At 39.9% G+C, this 16,784-nt stretch overlaps 3 protein-coding genes across 4 annotated transcripts; 1 reads left to right on the forward strand and 2 right to left on the reverse strand.

Annotated features, from left to right (window-relative positions):
- The first annotated feature begins 1,274 nt into the window (after nucleotides 1-1,274).
- LOC148324091 (cornifelin-like) lies at nucleotides 1,275-4,473 on the forward strand. Its single transcript, XM_088313010.1, has 4 exons — nucleotides 1,275-1,529; nucleotides 2,282-2,390; nucleotides 2,480-2,667; nucleotides 2,741-4,473. Exons 2-4 carry the CDS (start codon nucleotides 2,321-2,323, stop codon nucleotides 2,945-2,947), a joined length of 465 nt encoding a protein of 154 aa, XP_088169136.1. The 5' UTR covers nucleotides 1,275-1,529; nucleotides 2,282-2,320; the 3' UTR covers nucleotides 2,948-4,473.
- On the reverse strand, nucleotides 3,168-11,898 carry ttc4 (tetratricopeptide repeat domain 4). Its single transcript, XM_088313009.1, has 10 exons — nucleotides 11,633-11,898; nucleotides 10,653-10,770; nucleotides 10,395-10,556; nucleotides 10,218-10,295; nucleotides 10,005-10,129; nucleotides 9,852-9,938; nucleotides 9,530-9,768; nucleotides 9,348-9,432; nucleotides 8,931-9,013; nucleotides 3,168-5,590 (listed from the first exon to the last, which is right to left on the reverse strand). The coding sequence occupies exons 1-10, from the start codon at nucleotides 11,738-11,740 to the stop codon at nucleotides 5,491-5,493; spliced, it is 1,185 nt and encodes a 394-aa protein (XP_088169135.1). The 5' UTR covers nucleotides 11,741-11,898; the 3' UTR covers nucleotides 3,168-5,490.
- A 147-nt stretch (nucleotides 11,899-12,045) lies between these two features.
- pars2 (prolyl-tRNA synthetase 2, mitochondrial) lies at nucleotides 12,046-16,784 on the reverse strand. Of its 2 annotated transcripts, XM_088312243.1 has the most exons (5): nucleotides 16,666-16,784; nucleotides 16,429-16,538; nucleotides 15,889-16,219; nucleotides 14,115-14,360; nucleotides 12,046-13,238 (listed from the first exon to the last, which is right to left on the reverse strand). In XM_088312243.1, exons 3-5 carry the CDS (start codon nucleotides 16,210-16,212, stop codon nucleotides 12,357-12,359), a joined length of 1,452 nt encoding a protein of 483 aa, XP_088168369.1. In that variant the 5' UTR covers nucleotides 16,213-16,219; nucleotides 16,429-16,538; nucleotides 16,666-16,784; the 3' UTR covers nucleotides 12,046-12,356. The 2 variants fall into 2 exon arrangements, with proteins under 2 accessions (XP_088168369.1, XP_088168368.1); XM_088312242.1 differs by having other exon boundaries at nucleotides 16,429-16,732.

The following is a 16,784-nucleotide window of genomic DNA, read 5'->3' on the forward strand; positions in this document are numbered from 1 at the left end:
CGGTAACAACACCGTCGTCAAATATGCTGACGATACGACAGTGGTCGGTCTGATCTCGAAAGGTGACGAGACAGCCTACAGAAAGGAGGTCCAGAGACTATCGGCTTGGTGTGAGGACAACAGACTGCAACTCAACATTGCAAAAACAAAGGAGATCGTCATCGACTTTGGGAGGAACAAGACTGTGCCACCCCCCCTCTACATCAAAGGTGAATGTGTGGAGAGAGTCCACACATTCAAGTTCCTGGGAGTACAGATCTCCGATGACCTCTCCTGGACACACAACACCACAGCAGTGCTAAAGAAGGTTCACCAGCATCTGCATTTCCTGAGGGTCCTCAGGAAATTCAACTTGGACAAGAAGCTGCTGCTGGCCTTCTACCACTCATCCATCGAGAGCCTGCTGACCTACTATGTCTCCACCTGGTACAGCAGCTGCACTGAGGCAGACCGAGTGAGGCTCCAGAGGACAGTCAAAACAGCGCAAAGGATTATTGGCTGCCCTCTCCCCTCCCTGTTGGACATCTACACCGCCCGGTGCCTCAGAAGGGCTCTCAACATCGTCAAAGACAATACCCACCCAAACTCACACCTGTTCGACCTGATGCCCTCTGGCAGGCGCTACAGGTGCATCAAATCAAAGACTAATAGACTGAAAAACACTTTCTTCCCGAGAGCCATCACCCTTCTGAACTCTCTCACACAAACATGACCACCCTTACCTTGCAGAACAGCGACGTAATGTGTTTTTATTTATCCAATTTCGTATTATTTTCGATCTCATTTATTCATTCTTTCATTTATCTAATTTATATATTTGATTAAATTATTGTTGTATTGCACTGGAGAAGGGAGCTCTCTAATCTCGTTGCACACTGTACAATGACAATAAAGGCATTTCTGATTCTGAGTGAGTAATTGAGTTTTAGTAGTCGAATAAATACTACGTTTTGAAATCAATTTGTTATATGAATCTTGATGTCAATGTCAAGTAAAATAATCATGATTTTCTTTTCCATATTCGCCCAGCCCAGTGAAAGTGAAAGTGAAAGTAATGTCTGGCATTTACTGTCAGAATGAAATGTTCCTCTCTAAAAAAAAAACTGTTTGGTTCATTCACATGAAGGCTATCTTTTTCGGTTTGGTTCATGTTTGGGTCAGACGGCTATTGTTCATCGTGATGTGCGTGTGTGTATGTGCATGTGTGAGTTGGAGCGTAACAAGAAAATATGTGCATTTGGCATGCAGGCTGGAAAAAGGCGCGTGGGTTAGCAATGTTGACACTGAACTGGTCAATCACGGGAGGCTGGCGACTTGAAAAGTAGATATTGGGTCCAAACAAAACCAACACTTATTTGACACTCATCCAAAGGCTATTGTGTTAAATTCTCTACTTTTATTTTGTTTCCCTGTACGCAATCAGGTTTGGCAGCATTTTTCAGTTTAGCAGTCCTACATTACTCAAGGTGACACTCCTAGTATCACTTTATTTACTGCACCAGCAGCAAGAGTACATCAACCTTCATCAGGTAGGATTGCACAATTAGACATTTCATCTCCTTAATCAGATTAATGTGAATGCTGTAAAGATGAATTTTAAAAATACATAAGTGATATTCTGCTGTTTTTCATGCACCATTTTAACTTTTAGTTGAGTTGCTACCACTATCAGAAATTTGGCATTATTTAAATCTTTGCATTCACAGTTTTTAAGTTATCAATTCATCATTTTGACAATTTTTTTTTTACTTTATTGCTTACTTCACTGCCTTGTTTGGACATGATCAACAAAGCACAGTGAATATTAAATTGATATTTGAAATCCTGACTTTAATACGGATCATATTGCTTTCATTATATTGCAGCACATCAGGTTGATGAAAACATTTTAATGAAGAGTATCCATCCAACCATTATCTGAACCGCTTTTCCTCACAAGGGTCGCGGGTTCATTGCGTGCTGGAGCCTATCCCAGCTATCTTCGGGCAGTCGGCCAGAATTAGTTGCCAGCCAATTAATGGAGAATAAACATTCTCAGTATAACGCTTAAATTCACAGTTGAATTGTGAAACACGCTTGATTTGATGATAAGAGCTACCTCTTCAATGGACACAGAAAAATAAAGAGGAAAAAAAACATTCAAAGACCATTTTGGCATGACCAGATTGTTACATTGGTGTGCGTTTATATTTATTTTAAATATTATTCTAATGATTTAGGCACATCCGTTTTGGTTGTCAAGTTCTTTTTTTTATGCTCTAAGGTTTGTGTGTTTTGAAAGGAACTTCTGAAAGAAATATATCAAGTTATCCAAACAGAGATGGACTCCCAATCGGCTCTCACAGACTGGAATACTGACCTCTTGGACTGCTTTGAAAGTGCCAGTACTTGTAAGCTACATCGTAACCTGAGCAGGCTCAGACACCCAAATCCCAAGACTGGTTTCACACTGATATCTTTGATTTTTGTTCTTGCTCAGGCTGCTACGGATTCTGGTGCTGCCCCTGCCTAGCATGCACAGTCGCAGGGAGATACGGCGAGAACCGATGTCTCCCGTTGTGTGACATCTTTAGCCCTGCCGTGTGTGTCATTTGTGAGATCCCTCTGTTTGTGCCGCCCGCAGCCTTGTCTCTGAGAGCAAACATGAGAAGCAGATATGGCATAAAGGTAGGGTGGATCAAGCTGGCAGGCATTTGGGAAAAGTTCCCAACTTGAATGCATCTTGTACTTTTTTCCCCAGGGCTCCCTCTGTAAGGATATCATTGCCTCCTGCTTCTGCGTGTGGTGCAGCTGGTGTCAGATGCACCGAGAGCTTAAATACAGAAGACAAACACCAACTGTCATTAATGTGCAACAGCAGACTGTCATCTCGCAGCCTCCCCCAATGATGGTGATGATGAACCCAAACCCACAGCCTCCTCATTATAATAGTCATGGCTTTGAGTAAACTAATTGAGACAATTACAACCCGTTCGACATTCATTCTCTGTACATTTATGTGAAATCAAAATCAAAACAATTAAGAAGACCTACATCACACATATTCATGGATTAGGCAGGTGGTTTAAGTGTCGTGGGACCTGTGACGATAAGGCAAAGCGGGTGGAGAAGTGGGGTTAACTATGAGAAGGGAACTTGTTTAAAACCAAAATGATTCTATGATTCAGCATTACATATTGGTTTGAAATTGAAAATTTGGTGTTTCACTTTTTTGTATTTTTTTTAAATTTTGCTTTAATTACTGTTGTTAATTTAGTATAGTTACTATGTAACACTGAACAATCACACGTTAAGGACTAGGTCTGCACGATATTGGAAAAAAAATTACATTGCGATTTTTGGGAAGGCTGCGATGTACATTGCGATATTGAAACTAGAAAGATTTTCACCAGACGACTCTAACAGCTCTTTTTGGGAAGACTTTGCTTTCTTTATTTTACAGCTCTGGGATGGCCAATTGATAGAAATACGTGCGCCACAGCATTTTATACCTTTTGTCGAGCGTGCGGATTATTTTTTTAAACCTCTCTTTCGGCGTCGAGTTGCTTTCACGTTCGCCCCGTGAAATGTTATTGCATTTGTGATTTGTCGATTCTTTTTGACCTTCTTATCATAAGGTGTTATAATAAAGGCGTCATTGTTTTATGAGTAGATGGTTTTACATCGGGTCCCACTAATGAGTCTGACCTGGTTATACGGGGGCTCGCAATAGCGATTCAAATGGTCGGACAGGTTTGTTGTATTACCTCGTGTTGCAGCAGCAACAACGGCGAGGCACCGCCGTCAAAGGATTTTTTTGTGTGTTGTATATTCCTTTTATATTCACTTTGTTTTGGCGACTAAATGCCTCCGTTGTCTTTTCCATGTCGCCTGTTAGTGTTTTCTGAGCGCACAGAGTGGAGGGGGTGGGCGAGTGGCCAGTGACTGGCAGGAGGGAAGGGGTGATCGAGACAGGCTGTGTAGAGCATACAGTAGCTTGCTGTTTCTATGAAGCGAAACCAATTTTGCGTGCTCTAAGAAAAAAAAAAAGACAAAAACACTGCACGTCCTACGATCTGACAATCGCGCATGCGCACATTGCAATCGCGGTGTTCAAACCGCATATCGTGCAGGCCTATTAAGGACATCTTTTTTCTTGGTAGCGTGATGTTGCCTCACTTGGCTTTTGATTTTTTAGATGGGAGCTTTAGTTTGAACTCCATTTTAAGTCCACTTGTGATTTTTTATAAACATAGGGTAATTAAAAAAAATATTACATAAAATATAAGGATCCAATAATAAGGAATAAGGATTTTTTTATGGCAATCACAACCCAGCTTTTGACTAATTTGAAACATTGACTGAAAGCAATATATTACAAATATAAAAATATTTTATTGTACAAATACTGAAAAAATGAAGTACCCTTAAAAATGTCTAATTTCTAAATAGTGACTGTTATATTTTTGAGAAATTAAAAATATGTCTACCCCAGTCTTGTTTACTTTATTTTAAATCCCTATAATCAAATCATAAAACCTGTCACCTATCACGCTATAATACTTGTAGAACCAACTGCATGGATGTTTACATACATGTTTAATAATAAGTAGTTAGTAATTGGTTGACCATATCATGATGCTACGTGTGGTTTTAGTTGCAAATACTTTGCTCAAGCTACAACACATTCAAGAGCCATTTTCAGCTCTCTCGTGGCTATAAAAATGTAGATTAGGGCTCTCTAACATGGTCCTTGCGGACACCAGATAGTTTCCCAGGACCACATGAGTAGCCTGTGGGCCTGTTCCAAAAGCAGCTCATGAAACATTGAAAAGCGCACTCGATCAGCCAAGGAATTAATTGCCATTTAAACGTTTGAGTCATATCATTCTTAGGTTAGCTCAGAGAGTAGCATGGCTTCTCTAGCTTTCCTCATCTTCCACTCGCGAGAACAATTCTTGTCAGAAATGTAGCATATTGGCCACCACACAGGCCATGATTACTGACTGAGGAGAGACTCAACAACGTGAAGCTAGCTGAAGCTTGTTGCTAGAGAGCCGGTGCAGCCCAAGTAGCACCGAGATTGGCTCAGCCTCCCACTTGCCAAGGAAGGTGATGTGAGCGACGTGCATGCCTCCAGCCCAGCGTAGCTTTTTGGGACTGTCTTGGGGGTTAATTTGCAGTCTTGCTATGAAATGTGTTTCGATCATGCGCAAAATGCTTATTTCGCCTCGCAAACTCCGATGTGAAACCGCGCATTTCCAGTCATGATTTATCAGTTTCTTACCAGATGAATCCATGATAATTATTGAGAAGTCACAATTCAGAAGTGGGTTAAACCTTTGAATCACTATTGATGATGAAGGTCTCAGTTTCAAAATGGTTGGTCAATCTTGCTGTTGATGCATGCTGGCTTTTGCTCCCAGTTCTTCAATTTTCTTTCGGCGCATCAAGTCTTTGGGCTTGTGAGACCACTTTCTTATAGAATATAAAAACCGAAGGGCAGCAGTTTCACAATCCTCGTATTGACTTTCCTGTTAAAAACTGCTTCCAGAATGATGAGCCATTCACCAAAATGATGAAGCTGGGCGTACCCACCTTGACAAAGAACCTGCAAAACAGACAAAAAGTACATTGTCAAGACCTAGGTCTAAAAGAAAATGGTTGAAACAAGTTGTCAGAATGAGATCCTCTGTGGCTGCTTTTTTAAACTGGTCTTTCAGGACCCGACAGTGGGGCAGCAGAGACATTTCTATACATACTATTACATGGCTATAAAGTGAACTAAAAATCGTTTAATTTAATAATTGACAGTGCGTCTTAAAAACCGGTGACGCTCAAGTATCTGGTTGTGTTTACTGATCTTGAACCAATTTTATGTGGTGCACAGCGCTCAAAAATCTATCAAAATGTTTTAGTATGTAGTAAATCCAAATTTGCTCGGAATGAAGGTCAAAGACAGGAAGCTAGCTTTTAAGTGCGTCATCTTTCATTCAAATTCCATCCCATTTAGTTTAGCGTTTTCGTTTGTATTTAATCACTCGCAGGTGCACATGTTTTTATCATACGGGAAAGGGAACTACTCACTGCTTTTGTGTCTTAAGAACCAAATAAAGTCCGACTGGAGCAAACCGCTCATTTATTTGTGTTCCATTTGAAAAATTATAGTTGACCAAAAACAGACTGTTCGGCATTCTAGTTTATTTTAAGTATTGTCATTTTTTAAAGTGTATTTAGTTATCTAGGCTCCATTATTTTGTCCTACTTCTAGGCTGTCGTGATGCAAAAGTAGTTACCTAAAGTGTGGTGGTGACAAAGATAAATGGATCAACATCTTTTCTGACTATGTGTGCGTGCTTCCACGAGTGTTTGTTTTGTAACGTCTTCAGAATTGTGATAAGGGACTCGAGTAAAGACACGGGCATTTTGGTTCAGTTGTTCTGAGTTGTTGTCAGATTATGCGAGAGTTGTCCACAGATGTCTGAAATTAGCAAATTCATGCTCTGCTGATGTATAACAAAGGTCAAGTAAGTTGCTGCAACATTATTAAATAAACTTACAATTAGAATAAACTATTTAACATAGAATGTTTCACAAAAGATGAAGGCATAAAGATATTTTCTAATCCGACGCACTTTATCTCTGAAAATAGACCTGTTCATTGATATTGCGCTTCATTGTCCAAAAAATACGGTAGAAGGCAGTGAAATCAGATAAGTAAAATAAGGAAAAGGTAACGTGCTAAAAAAAAAAAATGAAACACTTGCATTGGTTTTGAATTTAGTTTTTATTTAACCTTTATCCAATAGTTTTGTTTTGCTTCAACTGGATGCATAATCTAAAAATAGTAAATTGACCCACAAAATCAAAATGGACCTATTAAAAAAATGAATAAATAAAATCCATGACACTGATTTAACCGTAGTGCTTCCTGTTAACGTCACGGATGACCTGGACAATCGACAACAGAACACTGCCTTCTTCATGCTGTACAACTATGCATTGAGGAAATGCAGTGGCTGACTAATAGTTCATGCCATTTATAATAATAATAATGCCTTTATTAGTCCCACAATGGGGAAATTCGAGATTTATGAAGAGACACACATAAATGACCTCCTCTTCCATCATGCGAGGGAAACATAAAGCACCATCATTATAGCATAGAAATTATGGATTTATTTCCTGCTACTGGTCTTAGTCATGCATGAATCATGTTTTAATTGGCATTAAAATATGGTTTGACAGCCAATGATGTATAGCTAAGCTTAAGAGAAGTGCAAAGAAGTGCAAATAAGGGACTGTATACATTTAAATAGTTATGCATCATTACCGTATTTTCCGGACTATAAATCGCTACCTTTTTTCTAGATTTTGAACCATGCGGCTGATACAACGGTGCGGCTTTTCTCTGGATTTTTCTTACATCAGTAGGGGTACTCTATAGTTCATAAAATAGGCTAAATAAATCTCTATTTTTTTACTTAGCAAGGTTGTTCCCGTGTTAAAAGGCACGGTTTTAAGAACCTGTTTATGTACCTATAGGTGCATTCACATTATAAAATTGTTCTGTATACATGCAGTAAACAACAATTTTCTTTTTCAACATAGAAAATTGCGGCTTAAAGTCTGGTGCGGCTTGTATGTCGTTTATTTATTTATTTATTTTATTTTTTACAAAAAGGGTTGCCTCGGCTTATATAAAAGTGCGCCTCATAGTCCGGAAATTGTGGTGTGTGTGTGTTCCAGTATTCATGTCACAAAAGATACAAAGATACATTTAAAATCTAAACTGTGAAAGAACCCCACTGGAGTTTTGGCTTCGTACACACCTACGAGATAGTTACACAACCCACACGAGAAGAAAATAACAAAAAATAAAGAAATAAAAACCAGGCATTTAATAGTTTTGATCACACTGTGTGAGGCTGGCTCCATTCCGTTCCAATACTCATCTAGAATTTAGTTCCCCAAAACAGAATTGTGTGAGGAAAGGTAATCTATCAAACATGAAGATAAAACAAGCAAGAAAGGCAAGATGCAACATGGAAGAGCACACACAAGAGGAGGGGATGATGGTCATTCCAGGACGATTGTTTTACGGGAAAATCCCTAGCCAAACCAAAGAATGAATAAAATCCTGGAGAGGCCGTGAAAAGTATTTACTGAGGCAGCTCGAGCTATGTTCACAAATTAAGCTAATGGCTGCTGTTATTATCCTCCTAACATGAGTCATGTGACATGTTTTTATTTAGACAGTTCCTTGTTCTTCATTCAGTTCTGCTTCTTGAATAGCTATGTTACTTTTCATTGAGTCACGACTTGGAAGTTACCTTTTCCCACACGTTGACATTTCTGGTCTAAATATTGAACATGTTTAAGATTGCAAGCCCAATCTATTTCTGACCCTCTAACAGGGATACATCGGCTCATAACACAAGTCAGACCACAGGATAATCTTAGAGGAGTGTAATCTTGGTGTTTGTTTGCCCTTGGTTCGGAAGGAAGGACAAAAAGAGTCTTTAGGTGTGACCAGACCTAATGCACTTTCACAGCCTTCTGAGACACCCTTTCATATCCAACTGGAAATATTCAGGTGTATCTGGATGATGTCTACGTGTTTAAATCAGCCCCCTTGAATTTGAGGGGGGGGTCAATAAATCGTGTCAGGTGACAAGGGATGCATGGTAAAGTTCTTGTATGGTAGGAACTGCGGGATGCTCGGGGCACGGAGCCTCAAGTGGTCCTACCACAAACGTCGCACACTCTCCTCATAGAACGGAGCAAACGCCGCAGAATCCCTTGGTAAATGTGCTGGCTGGTCATGTGGCCCACATTGAAGGGCAAAACTGGCAGATTGGGTTTTAAATGTAACAGTGTGACGGTACATTTTGGACATAACTCATAAAACTGTCCTTCCCTTCTCAACTATTTGGACATACAGAAATTACCTTTTGTGTTGCAACACTTTTAAAAGTGAAGTTTCTGGTTCAACTTTGTAGAGAGTCTCCCTCTCCTCATCCTCAAAGAACAGCTACAGTAGAGAGAGAGAAGACGGTTGCTGATCAAATAAAACACAGTTGAACTGTCACGCTTGAGGTGGATTATTTACAACTACAAAAAAACTGCAATCGTTAATGTCATAGCAAATGTGGAGAATACAATCACATTGCAATTTATTACTATAAGACACGTGTTTGTAACACGAATACTTATGAGAGGCTCACAATCAGTCACTTTGTAATTAAGGGATGGAATGTACATTGTGTAAAACAAAACACATTATTTGGTTATTGATATTGGAGATTAGTTGAAAGCTTCAAGTTATCGAAGTGAACATATATTCTTTTAAGAATTAGGGGACAAACCTCCAAATTTTGCAGGTGATATTTTCGGTCCACGTCCCAAGGTGGGAGTTCTTCCCCAAACATAACAGCAAAGTGATCTAAAAAACTAATGCAAATAAAGGAATAGATAAGAACCTTTTATTGGGGTGGCGGGGGTATGGCGGGGGAACAGACCATTCTGAACATCGTGCCACGAGGTCTACCTGTTGTTCTCACAGAAAGCAGAGATGAAGTCACTCTGCTGATGTTCCGGATAGAGGAACAGCACGGGCCAATGCAGGGCGTGCTGTTCATCCAGGAAGACTTGAGCTCCGGTGGCCTCGTGTGAGCTGAGACCATCCAGGCTGAGCTCGGCTATTGCAGTCGAAGACCCTTCGTCATCATCATCAGCGTCTGAACCTGACTGAGGCTTTGCAGACTGGAGGAGCTTGATGCCTCGATTCTACATCAACAACATGGTGTGACCAACAAGATTAAGCTTCAAATTTGTCAAGGACATAAGATTTTACTATGTCTTTTTATTACCTTGATCGCAGCCATAAGAGCGTCTTTCTCATTATTCAACTTCTTTTCCTTGACCTTGGCCTTTCTAGCATCTCTTTCTGCTGACCTCTGTAGTAAAGAAAACTTAGTGACTTTTATAAATTGACACAAATTTTCCTTGAGGAGAGAAGCTACCTTGTGTTTGTCTGCTGTTGTTCTCAGGTCCTGTAACTTCTTGTCTGTAGGATGAGCTTGAAGACCCTCGTCACACCACTGGATGGCTGCCGCAAAGTTACGCAACTCAACGCAACACTGAGCACCTGAACACACAAAATCTCATATAATTACTGCAGCCCTACAAAGCATTTGATACTACTCTTTCACCGACCTAATTAGTGTGCAACATACCCCTAATCAAGGCTTTAAGATGGTCTGGTGTGATCTTCTTTGCAGTGGCAGCATCATTCAGAGACGATCGCATGTTGCCTGCATGTCAACAGATTACATCCAAAAAGGTACTCCTAATCACTTTGCCAATTAGATGGAAATTGATTTCTTTGTTGTGTTTAAAAGAGAATGTTGTACCAAGATGGAAGTGTGCTGCTGCGCGGTTGGTTAGAAGAACTGTATCCAGGTCTTGGTCACCACATTTATTCTTCAAAGCTGCTGTGTATGCCACAATGGCCTTTTGGTAATTCTTCTCTTTAAAAAATTCATTGCCCTCATTCTTTAAACTTTGTGCTTTTTCTGGAGAATGAGATAGATAACCACTATGGCTTAATCAATGACATTACCACATTACAGTTCATATTAACAGAGGGAGAGCATTTGTGGCACACCTACCTGCTGGGGTCCTGTCTTCATCGTGGATAATAGCCTGGATGTGCGCTAGCTCTGGATATTCTTTGGGGTCAATCTCATCAGGTACCGTTTTCATGAACATGGGTATTTTATCAAACGCCTACATAACACCAGAGCAAAGGGACATAATGAATTTTAGTTGAATTATCATTTATTAGTGCTGTTAAGCGATTAAACTTAACTATTTAATTGTTAATGAAATTCTGTAATTGTGATCAATCAAATTTGTCAACTACTATTTTTTGTGAAGTTTGTAACAGCGATTTACTTGAATAATATCTAGTAATTAATGTCAATTTCACCAAATATGAAGTATATTTTGATTCAAAGACTGTTCTAATAGCTTTCTTTGATCCTTGAATATGACCTAAACTGTGTCATCACAGACATCTTCCTTGGAAACAATTCTCAAAACCTATACAGTACTTTTAGTTCTGCCCACACACACCACAATCCAGCAGTGTTTGTTTGCAAGGCCCAATGGCAACTGGTGCAGGCTTTTGTAGTGAGATGATATGCTAAGGATTTTACACCTAATATAGTAGGGTATTTAAAATTGGCTTAGCAATATATGCAAATTATTTTTGAAGTAAATAAAAAAAAATCTAATTATCTCGAGTTAACGCTTTGATTTTGACGGCACAATGATGTAAACTGACTTGGAAATTAATGTGCGAGTCAGTCATACAGTTCAATGTGAGGGTGACATCTTTCCTAACAATGTCGGTGTCACACACACTTGTTAAAGTCTACAAATAGACATCAATGTTCCAGCGTTAAAAATAAATCAGCAAAACACATAGTCGGGGCCATGTTTACAAACATACGTTTCCACATTTAAACCCAGAGAGAGAATACAAACAGCTAGCTCTCCTATCTAGCTACTATATCATATGAACATGAGCCCTCTCGTCAGCAAAATGCAAATGTAATAAATTTGTAGCGCAACAGTGAGTTCGTACCTCTTCCCAATTGTTTTCGTTGAAGGCATTTTTGTATTTATGGCGCTTGAATGCTTCGGCGAAAACGTCGTCATCGTCGCTGTCATTTTGTATAGCGGGGGAGGCCATGGAAATTCGAAGGTTATATGTGTGCAAGGTCTTCCCAAGTCAAAACAAATAGTCACCCTATAAACAAGTGAATTTGGGAAGAGTATGTCAGATCGCACGTGTAACAATGGCACGATTGGCCAAACGGTCCGTGTGGAAACACAGCCACACGAGAGGCGTGTTCCCCCAATAGAAACGGATTTGTGGAGAGACACTTAAATACAGTTCATACATATTATAGTTTCTCCCTATCTCCAATCGTTCTCTCATTAATAGGTTTGTGTACACACACGCACGCAACAGAAACAACAAAACATGGTCGAAAATTTAAATTTAAAATATATTTTATTCTATGGAATGGAAAGGCAGCCCCTTTCCAATTTTGTACACTGATATTTCAACCTGTTGTGAATTATATTGCATTTTTTTTGTTCTGCAAGAGATACATTGTCATGGTTCACGGATAGTAAGCATTTGCACATGATTTCCAGAGTTTCTCTGAGATTAAAATTCCAATACTAGTGTCACTCGTTTTACAAACACCCCCACAATGTCACACGTTTACTTGATCACATTGCACACCAGTATACTTTTATGCAGTTCATTATATTAACATTAAAGCCAGACCTAATTTCAATCACATGATTTCCACTTTTCCCAAGAGACAAAACAACTCATCTTTACTTAAAAACATTGTCTCATCTGTCTGCTGGCAGATCACCTCAAACTTGGGCGTGTCCTCCAGCGCCCTCTGCCCAACCACAATGACATACGGGTAGCCCAGTCGGCTGACGTCCTTCAGCCTCTTGCCGATGGTCATCTGGGTGCGGTCATCCAGAACAACCTCACCTCTCAGATGAGGCAAAGTATGTCCTAATGTGTGAACGAGCTCTTCAGCCACACCTGTTGCCTCAACAGCCTTGCTGCCCTTCTTGGGGGGTAAAACGCAAACCTGGTAAGGTGCTATAAGACCTGGCCAACGGATACTTTCTTCTGTTGACATCACCTCAATGGCTGCAGCAAGAATCCGCGTCACCCCAAGGCCGTAGCAGCCCATTTCCGCAACACTCGGATAGTTTTGGGCATTGCTGAACGTGGCGTTGAACATGTCAGAGTACTTTTTGCCCAGGTAAAAGGTGTGGCCAACCTCAATGCCCTTGGACTCAGTAAGGGTACCAGTTTTGCACTGTGGGCAGTCAGTTCTGTCAGATAGCATTGTCTCTACATTGGCAGAGAAGGAGCAGCTCCCGCAGACCAGAAGGCTGTCTTCACCAATTTCTGCAGGCAGCTGAAACTCGTGGGAGAGTTTTCCCCCGATGTTCCCTGTGTCGGCCTGCACTTGCACGCATCGCAGGCCCAGTTGCGCGAAGACCCGAGTGTATGCGTTACACACAGATTCATAGGTCTCATAAGCGGCTTCCTCGCTGACATCAAAAGAATACATGTCCTTCATGTAGAACTCCCTCCCTCGAAGGAGACCAAACCTTGGCTTTGGCTCATCACGGAATTTGCGGGTGATCTGTTGAAGACAAAAAGCACAAACAGGTGGCACATTTAATGGTTGAATTTTGCATTGACATAATCGAACTTTCATTTCAATGCTATTCTGCTTTGTTGAGTTGGTGGCAAATTATCCTGTTGGTGCTTAAGTCCGTCTAGGATTCTGACACCCCCACCATACTTAATCGGAGGGTGGCCCTAATTTCTGGACCGTGGAGTTTTTATGAGAATTCCATAGATATCCTATTTGGAAAAATGGCACACTTAGATTGTGAAGTTAACTTGCGTCGTGGATCCGGAGGCGATCGCTAGTGACGCGTACATGGCTCATCTACAGGCTACTTTGAAGGAGCTGTGTTTTTGCGTTCACATTTTAATCCAATAAAAGCAATTTAATCAGAAGATGCCAAGTGATGGTCTGCCTGTGTGACATGAATTACACCCCCCACCCCAAAAATCTATAACTTACAGCACATTATTGAAATAAGAAAAAAAAATATTAAAGATGAAAAATTAAGCAAAACAACTATCAAGAGGAAAAACACCATTCAAGTATGTACACTATTGTAGCATATATTATATGGCTGTCACAAACTAATCTTTTAAGAATCGATTATTCCATTGATTACTTGAGTAATCAATCAAAGTATTTACCACAACCATTGGACACCTGATTGCTATGTTGAATTTTTTTAGTTTTTCTTTCAGTTTTGCCGTAAAAGTGGAAGGGCATAAGAGACATGCATACATTTAAAAAATGCAGCAGTAGATAAAGAGTAGTATAAATCTCATATGTATATCTATTTTCTTTTGGCACTATCTGTGGACCTCTAGATTATTTTTTTTTGCTTTGTCGCCCTTAAAAATAAAAATAAATAAAAAAGCCCATACTAACCTGGTACAACAGCAGCGGCAGCTGTCTGTAAGACGGAGTGCTCTGATGAGCCACCAGATGGGTCACGGCCTCCTCGTGCGTGGGTCCCAAACAATAGTCAACATCATGACGATCTTTCATACGGAACAGCTCCTTTCCCATCAAGTCCCAACGCTTACTGGTTCTCCACAGATCAGCAGAGCACAAACTGGGCATGTCCAGCTTCTGCCCACCTATGTGCTGCATTTCCTGGTCGATCAGTCTCACCTGGTGGTCGGAGGAATTTGTAAAATGTCGTCACTTTTCTCAAAGATTTAGGCAACTTAGCATAATAGATCATTCTAATCAATTATACAATTTGAACATTGGGCTTCCCTGCATTTTTAAAACTGTACAAAATCATAAAAAATTCACACATCCTCTTATAATCTTTCACCACTTTTGTATATTGACAATGTCCATTTGACAAATACAGTTTCACTAAACAATCAGAACAGCGTATGCATTTTAAAATGTTATTAACATAAGAATAACTCAGCAATCCAATGAAAGTTTTCCAAAAATGGTCTTTACGTTATCTGGCATGTTACCAGTTTAATAAAATCAGTCACCAACGATGTTGTATCACAACATGCTGGGCAGAGTTCTATTGGAGGAGATGCAGCGTTAACAGCGAGAAAAAGCGGCAGAGAAGGTTGCCAGCTGCTCCAATAATAGTCAATAAAGCAAAGATAACATATGTCTCTTTTTATTTATTATTTTAGTATTTCTATGTGTTGCTGTTCTGTGTGAGTTTAATACAAAGATTTTTGAAGGTTTATAATTCATTACACAAAGTAAAATCCATGCTAGTTGTCACCTGCCCGTTTATGCAGCTTCCCATTATAAGTTTGAATGAACCTAGTGACTTTGAGTGGATGAAATTTTATGTTTTGGTCAAACTTTTTGTTTTTTTACATATATCTTTTATTCTCTACTGGTTTATGTCTCCATGACAGATGTTATCCAACTGAGGTGTCTGGAACGTATTCGCTGCGAAAATCAGGGAGTTCCCTGTAGTTGTAATTATGATAAACATCACTGCAAAAACATTGATCCGATGCTGTTGGACGAATCATACGTCACAGTGCGTATTGACTGCTTGAAACGACTGCTGTCATTGGTTTCACAGGTTGTTGTGGTGCTACCTGATGTAATAACGAACAAATTAGAGTAACTTTTATTTTATTTTTCTGTGTTAGTGATGGTGGCTCCTTGAAATTGATGTTAATCAATTTCAATCACAACACTGCCAAATATGGATTGTGGTAAGTGGCAAAGGGTTGCAACCTAAAACCTTGCCCAAACCAATTATTGTTTTTAAATAAAAATGTAAAAATAAATATTTGTGACCTTTTGATGTTTCTGTTCACAAGTACTCCTATTATAAGAAGGATGTATGCCCAATATATTTACTTTATGAAAAAAAAATCATGGCAACATCGTCCTCTTTAAATCTGTATATAACACATTCATTTGTATCATATTTTATTTTTATTACTGAAATTGTGAGATATTATTTCACTCTTTAGTGACAGATAGATTTTGACTTCAGTCTACTACAGATGTCACGAATGTTGCCTTCACTGGAGCAACAAAACTCCAAATCTGTTTCCGGCACAATTTGAAGACGCCTCAACAGTTCATGGAGCTTCACCCTTCACACATCCCTAATTACAGCAATTATGCTACAGTCACATAACATAACTATAGTGCAATGTGGTTAAAATACACGTTATACATTATTACATCTCACCAGTTTCTCCATGGCGCGCACGGTGGCAGGAAGGTAATAGTAGCACCCTGGATTAGAAGGATGAATGAGTCCTGCCTGCTGCATGAGCCTCTGGCTCTTACAAGTAACTTCTCCTTGCACACGTCTGTCAGGGCCCATGTCACGCAGGTTCGACGGCTGATAGAGACGAGAGACCAGGAGTGGGGGTTTCGTTTCCCTGCTGTGTGATGATGCAGAAGCAGCTGCAGGCTCAGCAAAACTCGAGTGGCTCCTGCGGGAAAGTAGTCCTATTCTATGGAGGCTCCAGTAGACTTTGTGCCGAACCCGGTGCATGACAGGCTCCATGGTAGATCTAGTTCACAAAAACATGTCTGTGATGCGCTCTACTTCGAATATTTGTCGGAGAATTCATTAAATACCAAAAAGAAAATATTTTATTTACAAAGACAAATCCTGACACTTAGCAATGTGTATATGTTTAATGTCGTGTATTAAAAATAGACAATTGCCATTAAGATCTGGTGTAAAAGTCAACAGTGATCGATAATCGATATTACTCACCGTCCACAGAAGTCCCTTTCACTTCCTGGGTGGTACTGTAGCTATGCTAGCTCACTTAACATAGGTTAAATAATTAGCCGTGGAAATCCCCGACTTGACGAAGGACCGCCCTAAATGCCAATAATGACTTATTATTTTAGAGGCGAAACGGCTGTGATTTTTCGATTAAACGAGTAATCAAAAATACGAGCGAATCGACTCGTTCAAGGAGCCTTGAAAACATGAAATTATAGTTACCATGCTGTCAAACAGAACTGCAGGTTTAGCCTCTTGCACTACACTGCCGCCTACAGGCCTGGAAGAATAGAGTAGAATCTTAATCTTCTTCTTCTTCTTCTTCTTCTTCTTCTTCTATT

Source organism: Idiotropiscis lumnitzeri, chromosome 13 (assembly GCF_059441095.1).
Source record: "Idiotropiscis lumnitzeri isolate Australia: NSW breed Sydney's pygmy pipehorse chromosome 13, RoL_Ilum_1.0, whole genome shotgun sequence".
NCBI classification, from domain to species: Eukaryota; Metazoa; Chordata; class Actinopteri; order Syngnathiformes; family Syngnathidae; genus Idiotropiscis; species Idiotropiscis lumnitzeri.